We start from the raw sequence: 20094 nt of genomic DNA, 5'->3' as shown, positions 1-20094 counted from the left end.
ATTTTTTTTTTTTACGCAGCTGAGGATAGCCTTGCATTTAAACTGATGTTACAATTGCATTGTTCAGTTAAATGGAGGTGCTTGAAACAGTCGTACTGCATCACCTCTGGATATCCTGTTGCTTATTTTGATTTTATTCACCTTATTTTGAAGTTGTATGGATAATACCATGCTGATTTTTGGTGCTTCAACTTAAGTACCTAATTCATCATATATATATATATATATATATATATATATATCATCATCATCATCATCGTTTAACGTCCGCTTTCCAAGCTAGCATGGGTTGGACGATTTGACTGAGGACTGGTGAAACCGGATGGCAACATCAGGCTCCAATCTGATTTGGCAGAGTTTCTACAGCTGGATGCCATTCCTAACACCAACCAGTCAGAGAGTGTAGTGGGTGCTTTTACGTGTCACCCGCATGAAAGCCAGTCAGGCGGTACTGGCAATGGCCATGGATATATATATATATATATATATATATATATTTACACATATATATAGAAACATACAGTGGGGTTCTCTCAGTTTCCATCTGCCAAATCCAGTCACAAGGCTTTGGTCAACCCAGAGCTATAGTAGAATACTCATTTCTATAGTGCTGTGCAGTTTGATTGAACCTGAGACTACATGGTTAGGAAACATGTTTCTTAACCACACGTCCGCATCGCGCCTGCACCAAAGTAGAAAACATGTCCAGCTTGTATGGATCTGGGAAAACAGATAGGCAGATAGAGATAGGGAGATAGAATTCTCTGGTGTAGTGGGGATTCACTAGCATAGCTAGAGGGGTAGGAAGGGACGGTCTTCTTCTTATAAAAGGCCACTTTTGGCAGTAATTAATTGCAGAATGTCGAGGCAACTGAGCAATAAGTGTCTCCATTCTTTCCACACACCAGACAGCCTATGCAGATGGCTCAGACGAATTACCAAAAACCTCCTTCACCACGAATACAACACAATTGTTTCCAGTTATGTAGGACAAACTGTAGGCTGCCGTATCAACAGCTTGCCATAAACCTCAAACAGTATTATTGCTGTTGTTACCTGTGAAAGGTCAATGCAGTTGGTCTCTATTTGTGATAGTAAAATCGGTAAATGTTCTCAGTTATTTCTGCAATCACTTCTACATGCAGCCCAGGAAAGATTTTCATTCATCAACCCAACTAAACACCACCACAGACCAGACAGCAAATACCTAAGCAACAGTGGTAAATCTATTGGGCTGCTGCATAATTATTGCAGCTTATTTTCAACAAATTTTATTAAAAAAAAAAAAACAATAACAACATGTAACAAAAACATCTTTAAATGATTGTTCCGGAGCATATTCACCATCTACTTCAATTACTGCTTCCCATTTGCTTGGCAGACGGTCAGACTGTCAAACTGTCATTTAAAGATGTTTTGTTAAATATTGTTATTGTTTTTGTTGAAAAAAACTTGTTAAAAAAAGCCGCAATAATTATGCACCAACCCAATATTTCAGTAGCTGGGAAGGAAACCATTTTAAACTCTAAAGGTATCAGTAGAACTGAAAATCTTGAAGACAGTGACCAAAAATAGCATTGATAAATTTCCTATACTTTTATTTTACATCTATTTTCTTCCTCATTTACATACAGTCAGTCAGTTTCATTGTGTGGCCCCTTGCGCAAGTGTCTGTTACTAAACCCTCAGATGACCAAAATCTTGTGAGTGGATTTGTCCGATGGAAACTGAAAGAAGCCTATTTGTGTGTGTGCACAAAAACCCCCACTTTTTTGCATCAAGGGTTTATATGCTCCTATATTAGACTATTTTCTTTAGCCAGTACATGGTGATCACTTATAAGCATCTAGCTTATAATTGATCATCATCATCATCATCATTTAACGTCCGCTTTCCATGCTAGCATGGGTTGGAAGATTTGACTGGGGACTGGCAAACCAAATGGCTACACCTGACTCCAATCTGATCTGGCAGAGTTTCTACAGCTGGATGCCCTTCCTAACGCCAACCACTCAGAGAGTGTAGTGGGTGCTCTTTACGTGCCACCAGCACGAGGGCCAGTCTGGCGGTACTGGCAACAGCCATGCTCAAATGGTGTTTTTTACGTGCCACCTGCACAGGAGTCAGTCCAATGTTTTGTTTACATGCTACCAGCACAAGTGCCAGTAAAGTGAAGCTGGAAATGATCGCGCTCAAGTGGTGCTTTTTACGTGCCACCGGCATGGAAGCGAGACTGCTGCTCTGTCAGCGATCCTGCTTGGATGATGCTGTTAGTGCTCCACTGGCACAGGTGCCAGTCATCAAATCTGATTCAGTTTCGATCTCACTTGCCCCAACAGGTCTTCGCAAGCTGAGTTTAGTATCCACTGAAGGAAGGTTGGCATGGGTGCCAGTCATTGAATTTGGTTCAATTTCGATTTCGATTTTACTTGCCTCAACAGGTCTTCGCAAGCAGGGTTTTGTGTCCAAAGAAGGAAAGGTACGCATAAGTGGCCTGGCTACACCCCTGGTAAAGGCCACATGTTATGGTCTCACTTATCTTTCTGAGTCTTCTCATGCACAGCATATTTCCAAAGGTCATATATATTGCAGAAGAATTCGTTACTGGGCAGTTTAGCTTAAAGGTTAAAGCACTTGACGTGTAATCACAGGGATGTGAGTTTGACTCTCATGGCTGGCTGGCCGGTAATGATTTTTTCTGCAATACATAGCTAGCTTATCCTGTTTATGCTATTGTATTAGCATCATCATGTGTTTGAGAATAAATTATTTCTGTATCTTTCAAAATATCTCAACGCTTCTGAAGCAAACTTTGTTTGTTTACTTTCATCATAAGTTAAATTTTTGCATTAAAAGTTCAAATTCCACTGAGGTTGACTTTGCCTTTCATCCTTTTGGGGTCAGTAAAAGAATTGATCACTTGAGTCGATGCGATCAACTTGCCCACTCTCCATAAAATTGCTGGCTTTGTGTCAAAATTTGAAATTGGTATTATCCGAAAATTTATTATTGGATTTTTCTTCTTTTTATTATACTTCTTTTATTCAGCTTAATTCATTTGTATCTCTTTATTTCATACAGATCTGCCAATTCAATGTCATATCTCCTTCTGTACAATTTCCAAATAACTTAGGAAGTATAAAGTCTGTTCACTTTACAGTTTCTAAAGGAAATGTAATTTTGACATACACGGATCCATCAGGAAACACTAAAAGGTATGATTAAAAAGTGTAATGGTTTTCTTTGCTGCATTTATTTCATTATTATTATTTTTGTTTTGCTTATATGTTTTCTTGCTTTTGGACATCTAGTTTTTTTGGATGAATTTTGGTCAGCTGTAAATTATTAGTCAGGTAGATTAATGCAAATACCTTTTAAAGTGATACAGCGCATTGGCTGTCATTGTAATGATTAAATTCCTCTTCCACTTGAATATTAATTCCTGATGTGTTTCAGTTATTACAACGTGGCCTTGAAGAATTTTAGTCAGACGAATCGACCCCACCACTAATTTTGTTAAGCTTGGTATGTATTCTATCGATCTGTTATGCCGAACCGCTAATTACGGGGACATAAACACAGACACAAAAGTGCACACACACACACACACTCACACACATATATGTCATCATCGTTTAATGTCCACTTTCCATGCTAGCATGGGTTGGACGATTTGACTGAGGACTGACAAACCAGGTGGCTACACCAGGCTCCAATCTGATTTGGCAGAGTTTCTACAGCTTGATGCCCTTCTTAAGGCCAACCACTCCAAGAGTGTAGTGGGTGCTTTTACGTGCCACCAGCACGAAGGCCAGTCTGGTGGTACTGGCGACGGCCACGCTCAAAATGATGTATTTTACATGCCACCTGCACAGGAGTCAGTCCAGCAGTACTGGCAACGATCTCGCTCAAATGTTTTTTCACGTGCCACCGGCACAAGTGCCAGTAAGGTGACGCTGGTAGTGATCATGCTCAAATGGTGCTATTTACATGCCACTGGCATGGAAGTCAGACAGCTGCTCTGGCAATGATCAGGCTTACATGGTGCTCTTAGCGCTCCACTGGTACAAGTGCCATCATGATTTTGATTTCACTTGCCCCAACAGGTCTTCAAAAACCAAGTTTAGTGTCCAATGAAGGAGAGGTCTGCATGGGTGCCAGTTGTTGAATTTGGTTCAATTTCGATTTCACTTGCCTCAACAGGTCTTATATCATCATCATCATCATCATCATCATGGGTTGGACGATTTGACTGAAGACTGGTGAAACCGGATGGCAGCACCAGACTCCAATCTAAATTTGGCTGAGTTTCTACAGCTGGATGCCCTTCCTAACGCCAACCACTTAGAGAGTGTAGTGGGTGCTTTTACGTGTCACCCGCATGAAGGCCAGTCAGGCGATACTGGCAACGGCCACGCTCGAAATGGTGTCTTTTATGTGCCACCCGCACAAGAGCCAGTCCAGGGGCACTGGCAATGATCTCGCTCGAAAATCCTACGAAGGCCAGTCAGGCAGTACTGGCAAATGCCACGCTCAAAATGGTGCATCTTATGTGCCACCCACACAAGAACCAGTCCAGGGGCACTGGCAATGATCTCACTTGGCTTGCCGGGTCTTCTCACGCACAGCACATTTCCAAAGGTCTCGGTCAGTAGTCATCGCCTCGGTGAGGTCCAATGTACGAAGGTCTTGCCTCACCACCTCAGCCCAGGTCTTCCTGGGCTTACCTCTTCCGTGGGTTCCCTCAACTGTTAGGGTGTGGCACTTTTTCACGCAGCTATTCTCATCCAGTCTCACCACATGTTCATACCAGCGCAATCGTCTCTCTTGCACACCACAACTGATGCTTCTAATGTTCAGCTTTTCTCTCAAGATACTTACACTCTGACGGGTATTCGCATTGACATTACATATCCAACGGAGTATACTGGCTTCATTCCTTGCGAGCTTACGCATGTCCTCAGCAGTTACAGCCCATGTTTCACTGCCATGTAGCATGGCTGTTTGTACACATGCGTCATACAGTCTGCCTTTTACTCTGAGTGAGAGTCCCTTTGTCGCCAGCAGAGGTAAGAGCTCTCTAAACTTTGCCCAGGCTATTCTTATTCTAGCAGCTACACTTTCAGCGCACCCACCCCCACTACTAACTTGGTCGCCCAGATAGCGGAAGCTATCGACTACCTCTAGTTTTTCACCCTGGAATGAGATAGAAGTTGTTTCCTGTTTGTTTACATTCTTTATTGCACCTGAACATCTGCCACATACAAAAACTAACTTCCTAGTTAACCTGCCTTTGATATTGCTGCACCTCTTATGTGTCCATAGCTTGCACCGGGTACATCTTATAGAGTTACTACCTACTCCTTTTCTACGTACTGAGCAGGGCCATCTACCTGAAGGGGTTTGTGTTTTATCTACCTTCCTACTTATTAGGATTTTGGTTTTAGCTAGGTTGACTCTAAGGCCCTTCAATTCTAGACCTTGCTTCGACACCTGAAACTTCTCCTCTAGTTCTGATAGTGACTCCGCAATTAGTGCAAGGTCATCAGCATAGAAGAGCCCCCAGGGGCAACCTGTCTTGAACTCCTCTGTGATTGCCTGGAGGACTATGATAAATAGGAGGGGGCTGAGGACGGAACCTTGGTGGACCCCTACCTCTACCCGGAATTCATTGCTGTACTCATTTCCAACCCTCACCTTACTGGCAGCAGCTCTGTACATGGCTCGCACAGCTCTCACTAACCATTCTTCTATCTCAAGTTTCCTCATTGACCACCAGATAAGGGATCGGGGGACCCTGTCAAAGGCTTTTTCCATGTCAACGAAAGCCAGGTACAGAGGTACTATGTATAAATATATATATATATATATATATATATATATATATATATATATATATATATATATATATATATATATGATGGACTTTTTCCAGTTTTTGTCTACCAAATCCATTCACAAGGCCTTGGTTGGCTCGAAGTTATAGTAGACGACACTTGCTCAAGGTACCACACAGTGGGACTGAACCCAGAACCATGTGGTTGGGAAGCAAGCTTCTTACCACACAGCCATGCCTACATGTGTGTGTGCGCGCGCGCGTGCGCGCGTGTGTGTGTGTGGTACTAGTATTTAGAACCTTAATATATACAGTAGCGGACTGGCCAGGTTGACAGCTTGCCCGATGGCAAATGGGCCCCTGAGCCATTAGAATCCATATATGGGGGCCCATGTTAGTATCTAAGGGGCCCACCCCCTCAAGTTTGAAAATTTTTTATTCACTCTTGGAAGAATGCATTTTATTATTTCAGCCTGGCTGTGTTTGTAGACAGTTGAAAAGAATATTTCCAAAAAAAAAAAAAAAAAAAAAAGAAATGATAGCATTGTAGTTTTAGGTGGGTCCCCTTAGTCTCCTGGCAACCAATATTTATTCAGACCCAGTCCACCACTGGTTGTATGTATCATTCTATTATAGCTTGGATAAATTTTGTTGAGAAAAGGCTGCAATAATTATGCACCAGCCCAATATTTCTTCTGTGAAATCTCCATCTGTTGTGACACACATTTTCAGTGGTTAATCTATGAAAATCATAATTTTTCATAATGCTGTTTGTCAAGGTAGAATGGTATACCTGTTTCAGATAAACTAACTAAAAACAAATACCATTTTCCACCTTCAGTAAATTGGTAGATAAGTAGATTAGTTGGTGTGAGAATAGATATCTTATCTTTTCTGTCATCAGGTCATGAACCATCTCTGATGACATTTGTCACAAGTGTTACACACTTGTTAAGGAATCTTCATTGGAGAATACAAAAGTTATTTCCTCCAGTTTTTCCTTGGGTGTTTTTTTACAAGATATCATCTTGTTGGTTTTATGCTTGGGTAGTTTGTAAAAAGTTTCAATCATCATCATCATCATCATCATTTAAGGTGTGTCATCCATGCTGGCATGGGTTGGATGGTTTGACCAGGGCTGGCAAGCTGGAAGGCTGCACCAGACTCCAGTCTGATTTAACATAGTTTTCTGATGGCTGGATGCCCTTCCTAATGCCAACCACTCCAAGAGTGTAATGGGTGATTTTACGTGCCACTGGCACAGGTGCCATTTGCATGTCACTGGTATCTGCCACAACTGTGATTTTGCTTGGCTTAATGGGTTTTCTTCTCAGGCATGGCATAATGCCTAAGGTCTCAGTCATTGCCTCTGTGAGGACCAACACTCAAAAGGAACTCAGCCATTTTGCCTCTGTGAAGTCTAATGTTAAAAAGGTGCATTTTACATGCCCCCGGCACCAGCATCTCTGCTGTTTCTAGCTTACACAACAGCTTAGAAATGGTAAAGAAATAGATAATTAAGTCAGCAGGTTGGCAGAAATGTTAGCACACTGGGCGAAATGCTTAGCGGTATTTCGTCTGCTGCTACGTTTTTAGTTCAAATTCTGCTGAGGTCAACTTCGCCTTTCATCCTTTCAGGGTCGATAAATAAAGTACTAGTTACGCACTGAGGTTGATGTAATCGACTTAATCTCTTTGACTGTCCGTGTTTGTCCCCTCTATGGTTAGCCCCTTGTGGGCAGTAAAGAAATAAGAAACATTAGCATGCCGAGTGAAATGTTTAGCAGTATTTCGTCTGTCTTTATGTTTTGAGTTCAAATTCCACCGAGGTCGACTATGCCTTTCATCCTTCTAGGATCGATAAATTAAATACAAGTTACCTAGTGGGATCTATCTAATCAACTGGTTCTCTCCCCCAAAATTTCAGGCCTTGTGCCTAGAGTAGAAAAGAAATAGACAATTCATTGATTTCCTCTTGACAATCAGTTCCTAACCATAGCACATTGAGAGTCATTGCCAAATCTGTTTAATGTGCAATTCATTATTATGTCTGCAGGAAAGCGGAGGTGCAATGGCCCAGTGGTTAGGACAGCGGACTTACAATCATAGGATCACAGTTTCGATTCCCAGACTGGGCGTTGTGAGTGTTTATTGAGCGAAAACACCTAAAGCTCCACGAGGCTCCAGCAGGGGATGATGGCGAACCCTGCTGTACTCTTCCACCACAACTTTCTCTCACTCTTACTTCCTGTTTCTGTTGTGCCTGTAATTCAAAGGGTCAGCCTTGTCACACTGTGTCACGCTGAATATCCCCCGAGAACTACGTTAAGGGTACACGTGTCTGTGGAGTGCTCATCCACTTGCACGTTAATTTCACGAGCAGGCTGTTCCGTTGATCAGATCAACTGGAACCCTTGACGTCGTAACCGACAGAGTGCCAACAACTGCTGGAATACAAAAGAAGCAGTTGTGCTGATTACAGGATGTAAACTGTGAAATCTTCATCTTATCAGTGATTTAGAACTCTATTCACTAAGCCATAGTGAACTCTCACCTATCTGTAAAATACTTGTTTAAAATACCTGCTCTGTCAAATTTCATATTATCAAAACCATTCAAGTATGAAAAATATATTGTAAGCAAAGGAAATTGTTCCGTTGAGTAAGAAATCTTTATTTTCAAAAATCTAGAAAACCTCAAATTTTTTATTGCAGATGAAAAAATCTTTTGGCTCATTAAACTTAGCATAATACTTTAATTCTTAGGATAAGGAAAATGAGATGGTAATTAAACATTGATTACAACAAATAATAAAACTGAACATTTACAATTTTATTTTGTATGGTACCCAAAATCAGTACAGTAGCGTTGGTCTGCTCTGAAGGAAAGGAAGCAACGTTTCTTTTTATTGGAAGAGTTCGCGGGTTTGTTTATCAAACCTATGTAAGTAGTTTGTTTCTTTCTCATTAATCTTTCATATTTTTGTTGTTCTCTCTATAATTTTTTACTAGCTGAATAGCCCATCATTGCCAGGCAATTTTTACAATAGAATGTCTTATATAAATTTTTTGTTTATACCATCTCAGACCATGCCTTCCCCTACAGATAGGCCTCTTGATCAGGTCAGGGTTGAGCAATTTTTCTCAAAAAAATTTTGTTGAAGATTTTTTCCTTTTTAAATTATTTACATGTCTGTCCTACCATTTGACAAGACTTTATTCATTACAACTTATTAAAATTCCAGGCTGTTCCGTTGATCGGATTAACTGGAACCCTCGACGTCGTAAGCAACGGAGTGCCAACAACAATGTATGTATGTATGTGTGTGTGTGTGTATCTGTGTGTGAGTGTTTCTTTGCAATGGACAGCAGAAAAGCCACCTACCCCGTCTCTCCTTAAAGCTACATATTCCTCACACCCACCTTTCTTTCCCTTCCTTGGCATTTTATGTATAGTAATGCCCATAATATAAATATATATATATATATATATATATATATATACAGAGGGAGAGAGAGAGAGAGAGAGAGAGAGAGAGAGAGAGAGTTAGATAGATATGATATTATTTACATTATTTATATTATTAACATTTGACGGATATCTGTCCTCATCTTGTTTGTTGTTAACACAACATTTCGGCAGATATACCCTCCAGCCTTCTACAGGTGTCTTGGGGGAAATTTCGAACCTGGATTCTCAGTCCTAAGGTATTTTTCAATGTTATTATTATTATTATTATTATTATTATTATTATTATTATTATTATTATTATTATCATTCAAGTCACTGCTTGGAATCAAACTCAGAATCTTGGGGTTAGTAGCCCGCGCTTTTAACCACTAAACCATAAGCCCATGGGCATATAGAACTGTATGATATGGTATGGTATGGTATGGTATGGTATGGTATGGTATGGTATGGTATGAAGAAAATGGAGAGTTTTTGAACACAGCAAAATTAATTTATTTACATAATAATCATAATAATCAATTTGATAATGCCTATGCATGTTTCAATATCTACCTTCATTCATATTTTACAGTTAATATTTTACAATTAAAATTGCATTATGAATTTGGAAGTTAAAAATCTCTTCAGGGCAAAAATTGAATTCTTGGTTTTACATTCTAATTGATATAGTGTTTAGTACAGACTGACTATGGCAGAATATTGACAGATACATCATCATCATCATCATCATCGTTTAACGTCCGCTTTCCATGCTAGCATGGGTTGGACGATTTGACTGAGGACTGGTGAAACCAGATGATAACACCAGGCTCCATTCTGATTTGGCAGAGTTTCTACAGCTGGATGCCCTTCCTAACACCAACCACTCAGAGAGTGTAGTGGGTGCTTTTACGTGTCACCCACACGAAGGCCAGTCAGGCGGTACTGGAAATGGCCACACTCAAAATGGTGTATTTTATGTCCCACCCGCACAAGAGCCAGTCCAGGGGCACTGGCACAATCTCGCTCGAAAATCCTTACACATGTCACGGGCACAAGTGCCAGAAAGGCGACGCTGAGCACAGGTGGTATCCCGATTTCGCTTGCCAGTCGTCGAATTTAGTTCGATTTCACTTGCCTCAACAAGTCTTTGCAAGCGGAGTTTAGTGTCCAGTGTAGGAAAGGTATGCATAAGTGGGCTGGCTACACCCCTGGCAGAGGCCTTGGATTTAGGTCTCACTTGGCTTGCCGGGTCTTCTCACGCACAGTACATTTCCAAATGTGTCGGTCAGTAGTCATCGCCTCAGTGAGGCCACTCCCATACATTGGGATGTAATTGAATGAAATCCAAACACACAAACACACACATGCTGATGCACACAAACACATGCTGCCATTCAGTCTGTACTGAACATTATTGAAATTAGGATGAAGAATCAATGTCACTTTTGGCCCTGAATGCAATTTTAATTGTAAAGTTTTGCCTTGAATGCAATTTTTATTGTAAAATATGAATGAAGGTAGATATCGAAACATACACAGGCATTATCAAGTTGACTGTTTCGTAAATAAATTGATTTTGCTGTGTTCAAACTGTTCATTTTATCTGTGGGCACACTAGTCAGATTGACTACATCCTCACCAGGAAACGGGAAAGATGGCTACTTATAAATGCCAAATGTTGACCCAACAGAGGGAAGAATGCACACCGGAACATAGATTAGTAGTTAGCTACTTCAGGATCAGGGCTAAATGGATGCCCAGAAGACGACCAGCATGGAAAAGAAGGGTCTGGAATCTTAAGGATACTGTGAATAGACAGAGATTTAGAGACTTACTACTCAAAGCCTATGACGAAATAGAGGGGGATATAGCATTACATAATGTGGAAGACAACTGGGGGTTGCTACAGGACAACCTGTTGAGGGCTACTGACCAGATCTGTGGATGGTGCAAAGTTTCCTCCCGACCCAAGGTAATGTGGTGGTGGAACAATGTAGTTGACAGTCATTAAGGAAAGGAAACAGGCATGGAAGGACTGTAAGAACGGTGATAGCAGGGAACTGTATCAGGTTGCCAGAAGAGAAGCTAGGAGACATGTTTATTTAGTCAGAAGGGAAGCAGATAAGAAAAAATTTGCCAATGTTCTGCATCGTGAGGACCAAACACTTGAAGTGTTTCATGTTGCAAGAAAGTGTGTGGGAGAGAAATGTGTCCACATGGATGATGGCTCGCTTGCATTTAACAAGGCAGCAAATAGAGAGGCTTGGAGATGCTCCTAAGAAAGGTTGCTAAATGAAGAGAATGTTGACCCAAGAAGACCTGGGATGAGGTGGTGAAGCATGACCTTCGAACATTGGGCCTCACCAAGACAATGACTAGTGACTGAGACCTTTGGAGATAGGCTGTGTTTGAGAAGACCCAGCAAACCAAGTGAGACCATAACCCATGGCCTATGCCAGTGCTGTATAACCAGCCCAGTTAAGAGTACCCTTCAATCATTAGGCAATAAAATGTGCTTGCGAAGACTTGTTGAGATATGTGAAATCAAAATCCTTGTCGTGGCCGATGACAGTACTGCCTGATTAGCACTTGTGCCAGTAGAACGTTAAAAGCACCATTCGAGGATGATTGTTTCCAGGGCCGCTGACTGGCTCCCATACTGGTGGCACGTAAGAAGCACCATTCGAGCATGATCATTGCCAGCATCGCTTGACTGGCTCCTGTGCTGGTGGCACATAAAAAACACCATTCAAGCATGGTTATTGCCAGTGCTGCTGGATTGGCTCCTGTGCAGGTAAAAAACACCATTTGAACATGGTCAATATCAGTACCGCCTGACTGGCCCTCATGCTAGTGGCACGTAAAAGCACCCACTACACTCTTGGAGTGGTTGGCATTAGGAAGGGCATACAGCTGTAGAAACTTTGCCAGATCATATTGGATCTTGGTGCAGCCTTCTGGTTCACCAGCCCATAGTCAGACCATCCAACCCATGGCAGCATGGAAAGCTGACATTAAGCAATGATGATATATATATATATTCAGAATTCCATTTCAAACAAGGACAAAAATTCACATTTAAGACCAATTTCACTTGTGCATCAAAAAATTTAACTTATACGATAACTTAACCATGTTGTGGACACAATTATATAAGCCAAGCAAGGACATCACAGATGGAGAACTACACTGCATAAGCAACAGATCCATTTCCCAAGGCATAGACAGACACCGTTGAGTGAACACTTTGGTAGATGTGCAGAGAATCTCTAACCATCTACCAATGCAAGGAAACAATTTCTATACAAGAACAGATAAATAAAGAAAATATATTTATTGAAAAATACAAATCATGCCTGAATATACTACACAATTTTGCTGTTTGTAAATATCTAAATTCAGGAACACATAACCAACATTATACCTATTTTATCTCACTATTTTAACTCATGATTTTGTATAAATTTACCTGTCTCCCAAGTGCAATTACCACCCCTGTCTCGAATAATAACAATCACCAAATATCTCACCTTAGATTTTTCTTTTTGTTTCTTTTTATTTTTATATAATTAAATTTTCTTTGTTCGTTTTTTGTTTTGTTTTATATAAATACCACTAATTTTGTAACTCTTATTTTCAGAATTTTCAACTGCAGAGTAAACACTTTTGTCCCAGTCACTCACTATCAACGGGAACAATAATTTGCATAGTGTATGTATCTAAATATCTACTTTTATCTAATTTCATCTTTATGTTTTCTATGTGAAGTTGCATGGCTAGGTGGTTAAGCTGTTGCACTTACAATCGCTAGAGCATAGGTTTGATTCCCAGGCTGGGCGATGCATTGTGTTCTTAAGCACAACACTTCATTTCACATATATGGCACTTGTGCCGGCAGCATGTGAAAAAAACATTCAAGTGAGATCATTGCCAGTACCACTGGATTGGCTCCTGTGTAGGTGGCACGTAAAATACACCATTTTGAGCATGGCCGTTGCCAGTACCGTCTGACTGGCCTTCGTACCAGTGGCACGTAAAAGTACCCACTACACTCTCGGAGTGGTTGGCGTTAGGAAGGGCATCCAGCTGTAGAAACTCTGCCAAATCAGATTGGAGCCTGGTGTAGCCATCTGGTTCACCAATCCTCAGTTAAATCGTCTAACCCATGCTAGCATGGAAGGCAGATGTTAAACGATGATGATGATGATGCCACTGGCCATTCTAAGTTATTTCCCTTAGCTCACTTTTTAATTTACATTATGCAAATTATATCAATCATAAATGTGATCTATTATAGTTTCGTTAAGCTATATACAAAAAAATCAACTGGGAAGAAGAGTGTGTATTTATTTCGTTTTGTTTGATTACATACCATGGGGACGAATGTGATCAGCTATCTTAAGTCTCTGACGAAAGTCCCACTTAATTGGAAGTCACTTCTCTGTAGACCAGCTCACTAGCTAGCCCAAAGTAAAGTTCCTGTCTACAGTTCATCTGTTATCAGTCCTTTCATATAGCTTGTCACCAGAACTGTCGACTGTTATTGGAACAGAGAAGGTGTTTTAACCACCCTGCTCGTATGTATGGTTACCTAGGTCTTTGGCGACTGTTTGTTGTCCAGGGTTGGTGTGATCTTTCTAGGGCAGCCCATGAGGGCAAATGTGATCAGCCCTCCTAAGTCTCTGACAAAAGTCCCTCCTATTTAGAAGTCCTTTCTCTGCAGAGAGGTTGGCATTAGGAAGGGCATCTATCTATAGAAAACCATGCTAAATCAGATTGGAGTCTGGTGCAGCCTTCCAGTGTGCCAGCCCTGGTCAAACCGTCCAACCCATGCCAGCATGAAAAGCAGACATTAAATGATGATGATGATGATGATGATGATGATGATGACATATCAACTTTCAAGAGTTCATATCAAACAAAATAGGAAGGAAACCGTTTAACATTTAATAGTTTCCATCATTAGCCTGTGACCATCATCATCGCTTAACGTCTGTTTTCCATGCTGGCATGGGTTGATCGGTTTGACTGGGGACTGGCAAGCCAGGAGGCCGCACCAGGCTCCAATCTGATCTGGCAAGGATTCTACAGCTGGATGCCCTTCCTAACAGCTGAGCAAATTTTTGTCAAATGAATCAGTCCCAGGGAAATATAATATTCGTTTCAAATTCTTTTAGTCTGTTGCTTGTTCTGTCAGTCTCTTCTGGCCAAGCTGCTAAGTCGTAAAAATACCAACACTTATTGTCAAGCAGTAACAGTAGACAAACACAGACAAAGACACACGAACACACACACACACACACACACACACACACACACACACACATGACAGGCATCTTTTAGTTTCCATCTACCAAATCCATTCACAAGGCTTTGGTCAGCTTGAGGCTATAATAGAAGACACTTGCTCAAGGTGCTGCGCAGTGAGATTGAACCTGGAACCATATGGTTGGGAATCCAGCTTCTTATCACACAGCCCATCGTGTTTTTGTTTGTTTGTTTGTTTTTTTATTCTTTTTAATTCTTGATTCCTATATTTCAGGCTTTTGTGTGTGCTCGTATTATATCTCGTCCTAGGAGTTGTTTTTAATATATTTGTACAACATAAATCTGGTTGTAATGCTGTTCCTAATGCTGATTCCTGGAAAAGCTCCGGAGACTACATTCAGGTAATAACTTTCTTCTGGTATTTTTACTTGAATAAGGGCTGCTATTTGCCAAAATCATTAGGGCACTGGACAAATGTCTAACAGCATTTGTTCTGGTGCTTTACATTCTAACTTTGAATCCCACCGCGGTCTTCTTTGTCTTTCATTCTTTCAGGGTCAAGAAATGATGTACCAGTTGCATCCTGGGGTTAGTGCAATTGAGTTACCTCCTTTCTAAGAACCGCAGGCCTTGCGCCAACATTTTCTCCCATTATTTTTTCCTTGAGTAGAAATATTTTATGCCTGGGAAATGTGATAGTGGTTTCAAATTTTTTCACAAAGCCAGCAATTTGGGGACAATGGGAGTTGGGGTGGGGGTGTAAATCAATTTCATCAACCCCAATATTTAACTGGTATTTATTTTATTGACCCTGAAAGGAAGAAAGGCAAAGTCGACCTTGGCATGAATAATTCAAAACAATGTGAATAATTAAGCATTATGTTTGACAGAGTAATCTGACTGCTAAAGGGTTAAATGAACAAATAAAATGTTAAAATTTATTACAATTTGCAATGGATTTCTGACAGACTGCTGGTGCCATGTAAAAGGCATCTGCTAGCATGGGCTGGACGATTTGACTGGGGACTGACTCTAATCTGATCCGGCAGAGTCTCTACAGCTGGATCCCTTCCTAATGCAAACCACTCCGAGAGTGTAGTGGGTGCTTTCTATGTGCCACTGGCACGAGGGCCAGTCAGGCTGTTCTGGCAATGGCATGGAAACAAAATTTGTGATAACCTTATCTCTTACACAGGACCTGTTGTAGTGTGAATGCTTTTATGTTTAGATGCATTTTTAATGAGTAGCCACTGTGACAACTTATCTATGAATACTATACATCTTTGTAAAGATCTGATCTAACATTTTTAGGCTTTTGCTGTATCTTGTGAAGGACATTAAGCCAATAATGCCAACACACACACACTGCTTTTATTTCACTTCTTTATTAATAATTTGTCAATTGGTTAACCATCTAACCAATTAAGTAAGCATTTCTTTGATTAATTGTTTAATTAATCAAGCAATCATGTTTGCCAAAGTCTTTTTGCTGCCACTTCTGACCTCAGGTCTTTTTCAGGTCTGACAAATCAAACTGATTGATTGATTAACCAAATGACAAATCAAACAATTGATTAGTTAATTAGTTAATTAGCTAACAATTCGCAAATAAAAAATAAAGAAGCGAAACAGAACTAGTGCATGTGTTATTGGCATAATGGCCCTCCCAAGAAACAACGAAATATGTTTCAGCACACAAGTTCACATCAAGAATCTTGTAAGCCAAAATGAAATAACTCTCAGACTGTATGGTTATTGCTCTGAGCCACCCCTTTCTGCCTCCAAACTTAATTAAATACCCTCAACAATCTTTTTCTTTTATTTTAGGATGGTTTCGCGTTCACTCTTACTAAATGTGGAAAATTGAATAAGAGGAAAGAATATAATGAAATTTAAACATGATCCAAAAAATTGAGAGGATATATCTTTTATATAAAATATCATTTTAAAACCGTTATTCTTTTCTCTTGGATATGAACATTTGTGAGTGAAAAACGTAGAGAATTTGTAAATAAAATAAAGAATAAATTCTATATTTATAATTTAATAAAAATTCTTTTATTTATCTTCTGTGAATGTGTTGTATGTTATATTGCATCTTTCATTTTTTTTTTATTTGTTTCTGTAATTTGACTGTGGCCATGCTGGAGCACCGCCTTTAGTCGACCAAATCGCCCCCAGGACTTATTCTTTGTAAGCCTAGTACTTATTCTATCAGTCTCTTTAGCCAAACTGCTAAGTTACGGGGATGTAAACACACCAGCATCGGTTGTCGAGCGATGTTGGGAGGACAAACAGACACACAAACACACACACACGCATATATATATATATATGTATATATATATATATATATATACAATGGACTTCTTTCACTTTTGGACTACCAAATCCACTCACAAGGCTTTGGTCGGCCCAAAGCTATATATATATATATATATATATATATATATATATATATATATATATATATATATATATATATATACATATATATATATATCATCATCATCATTTAACGTTCATTGTCCATGGGTTGAACAGTTTGACTGGGCTGGCACACTGGAAGGCTGCACCAGGCTCCAGTCTGATTTGGTATGGTTTTCTACAGCTGGATGTCCTTCCTAATGCCAACCACACTGAGCATGTAATGGGTGCTTTTACATACCACCGGCACTGGTGCCATTTGTGTGACACCAAGGGGCTTTTATGTGCCACCAGCTTGGGTGCCAATTTACATGACATCAGTTTCTTCCATGACTGCAATTTGATCGGCTTGATGGGTCTTCTTCTCAAGCACCACATAATGCCATAGGTCTAGGTCATTGCTTCCAAGAGGCCCAACACTTGAAAAGAACTCAGTCTCCATAAGGCCCATATATATAACAATGTCAGCTTGGAAGGTGGACATTAAACAATGATGATGATGCAGGCTTAGCTGGGTGGAGGTGCTTGTCTCCCCACTGTAAACATAAGGACACAGGAAATGTGTCAAGGCCGACAGGAAGCAGTGCAGCTTCCTAGGTCTAACTAACAGTAGTAGTATTCCCTTCAGGGGACTGTCACATTAAGCTGACAGCACACAACTACTTCAAAACATGTACATGTTAGCACTTCCAATCAGTTCAGATCAGAAGTTACGAGAGCTACTACCTATCACTTCCATTGTGTTTGTTGAAATATGTCATCAGATAATTAGAGAGCTTAAATTATGTCATATAATGTACTTGTGATGACACTTTGAACTATCTTATCTTGATGTCTTAGCTTTTTATACTTTTTTTGTTACTTGTAGTGTGTATGCACATGTATGCATGTTCAAATACATTATAAACACACACTTGTGTGTGTGTGTGTGTGTGTGTGTGTGTGTTTGTGTGTATTATATACAGTGTTCAGGATAAATTTGACTGATTAAGAGGAAAAGAAAATACAAACAACATCCCGTCCAAAAGTAAAAGTATTATAAGAAATAAAGAGATATCAACTAGATTTTGGCTGGCTGATAACAATTTACTGAAAATAGTTGTCCTCAGCATCTACCAAGTCCTCAAAATGGCTCTGGAACCTGATGCATTTCTCATTGTGTCCCTGGGAAGATCTTTGGACACCTCCTCAATAATTGACACCACGTTGGTGTTGCAGGCAGAGCAGTTGGTGTCTTTCTCAACCACACCCAACACAGTAATCCATGGGATTACAATCAGTGGAATTGGAAGGCCAAAAATTGAGGCTAACGAAGTCATAGAAATTCTCTGACTCTTTTCGAGATGACTATGTAAAGATTTAATATCCAAGGTGCAAAAGTGTTTGGACTGTCCAGGTAGAGAAGAGAATGACATGAAGAGGTCAACGGCATGGTTGGTAGCTTTAATGTTTGACATTAAGGATGCTACGAGAGGTGGTAATATTTTGTCAAGGTACACAGAGAGAAGTTCAACAAGGCAGATGCAGCTTGAGATGACAGGATGGCTGGAATTGTCTGCGAATTTTGAGGACGAAGTAGATGGTGAAGGTTTAGGGTGTGGTGTTATAGTGAGGTTTGTGAAAGAGGGTGGAAGTGAGACAGAAGAGGTGAATTTGTGCACAGTGGTAGACATTTGTTTCTGGTAGTGGTTGGGGATATCATTTGGTATCTTGCGGTAGAGTCAAGGTAAAGGTACATAGCTTAGGGGTTTGGGTATTCAGCTCAGAATTGTAAGGTTGTAAGTTCAATACCTAGTGATACATTGTGTCCTTGAGAAAGACACTTTATTTCACACTGCTCCAGTCAACTCAGCTGGCAAAAATGAATAGTACCTGTATTTCAAAGGATCAGCCTTGTCACATTCTGTCACACTGAATCTCCCTAAGAAGCACATTAAGGGTATGCATGTCTGTGGAGTACTCAGCCATTTGCATATTGATTCCACAAGCAGGCTGTTCTGCTGATTGGATCAGCTGGGACATACACGGTTGTAACTGATGGAGTACCACTTAAATAGAATCAGGGATTGTTGAGTTAGTATTGTACTTGTTGCCTCTACAGGTTGGTTCACTACATTACAACTGTAACATCCTTATCAGTTGGTTCTCAAGCATACAACAGTCACTCCACAACCTTTTTCTTTTACTTATGGTACACTTGAATTCTTTTCAACATTCAATATCACACCTAAACTAAAAATATTCTTTTATTCTTTTATTTGGTTCAGTCATTTGATTGCAGCCTTGCTGGAGCACCGCCTTTAGTCGAGCAAATCGACCCTGGGACTTATTTTTTGTAAGCCTAGTACTTATTCTATCGGTTGCTTTTTGCCAAACCACTAAGCTACGGGGATGTAAACACACCAGCATCTGTCAAGCGATGTTGGGAGGACAAACATAATACATAGACATATCTCATAACAGAGCACTTAACTGACATCCAATACACCTTGTTTTCAAAGGACATATGACTAGTAATACTACAAAACTGGTATGCTTGTAAATCTCTTTAACAACTCACAATAATGACTTTTTTTACCTTTATTCCTACCTCAGTTCATCTAATTGTATATATATATCGTTACTTTTCATAAAAAGCCTTACCTTCTTTTTGATTTTCAATGTGTATTTTCTCTTATTTTTCTGCTTTCTTTCCCCTTACATTTCCACGTGTAGTTTCTATTTTGTTTTTTAACATATTTCTACTATATATATATATATGTAGATGGTTGAAAAGGAACACACGAGTTGATATGTATAGGGAAAATAAGACAAGGTAGAAAATGCTAAAATAATTTTATCATCAAGAACATTTTAGTACCAGTTTCAGTCTTTGCGACTTTTTCAACTTAGAGTAAAGCATGAAAAACAATTAAATTGTGGAAAAATGAAATGAAATGTTTTTTTTAAAATATTTCCATAGTTTTCAAATGCAGGGGACATTTTCCTTTTTTCTGTTTGTCTCTTTCTTACTCTTGAGTTACACATTTAATTTTTCCACAATTTAATTGCTTTTCATGCTTTACTCTAAGTTGTAAAAGTCGCAAAGACTGAAACTGGTACTAAAACGT

General features: G+C 39.8%; 1 protein-coding gene across 1 annotated transcript in view; it reads left to right on the top strand.

The window, feature by feature from the left end:
* LOC106874633 (uncharacterized) overlaps positions 1–16627 on the top strand; it is a 25070-nt gene extending 8443 nt beyond the window's left edge. The window contains exons 3-7 of the mRNA XM_014922427.3: positions 3082–3215; positions 8695–8779; positions 12930–13000; positions 14832–14958; positions 16385–16627. Of these exons, the coding sequence (XP_014777913.1) occupies positions 3082–3215; positions 8695–8779; positions 12930–13000; positions 14832–14958; positions 16385–16453 (486 nt within the window). The 3' untranslated portion in view covers positions 16454–16627. The remainder of the gene's footprint in view (positions 1–3081; positions 3216–8694; positions 8780–12929; positions 13001–14831; positions 14959–16384) is intronic.
* Positions 16628–20094: the final 3467 nt, after the last annotated feature.

The sequence above is a fragment of the Octopus bimaculoides genome, chromosome 8 (genome assembly GCF_046866305.1).
Source record: "Octopus bimaculoides isolate indiv1 chromosome 8, ASM4686630v1, whole genome shotgun sequence".
NCBI classification, from domain to species: Eukaryota; Metazoa; Mollusca; class Cephalopoda; order Octopoda; family Octopodidae; genus Octopus; species Octopus bimaculoides.
The sequence above is the reverse complement of the archived record's forward strand: the minus strand, read 5'-3'. Positions and strand labels throughout refer to the sequence as shown.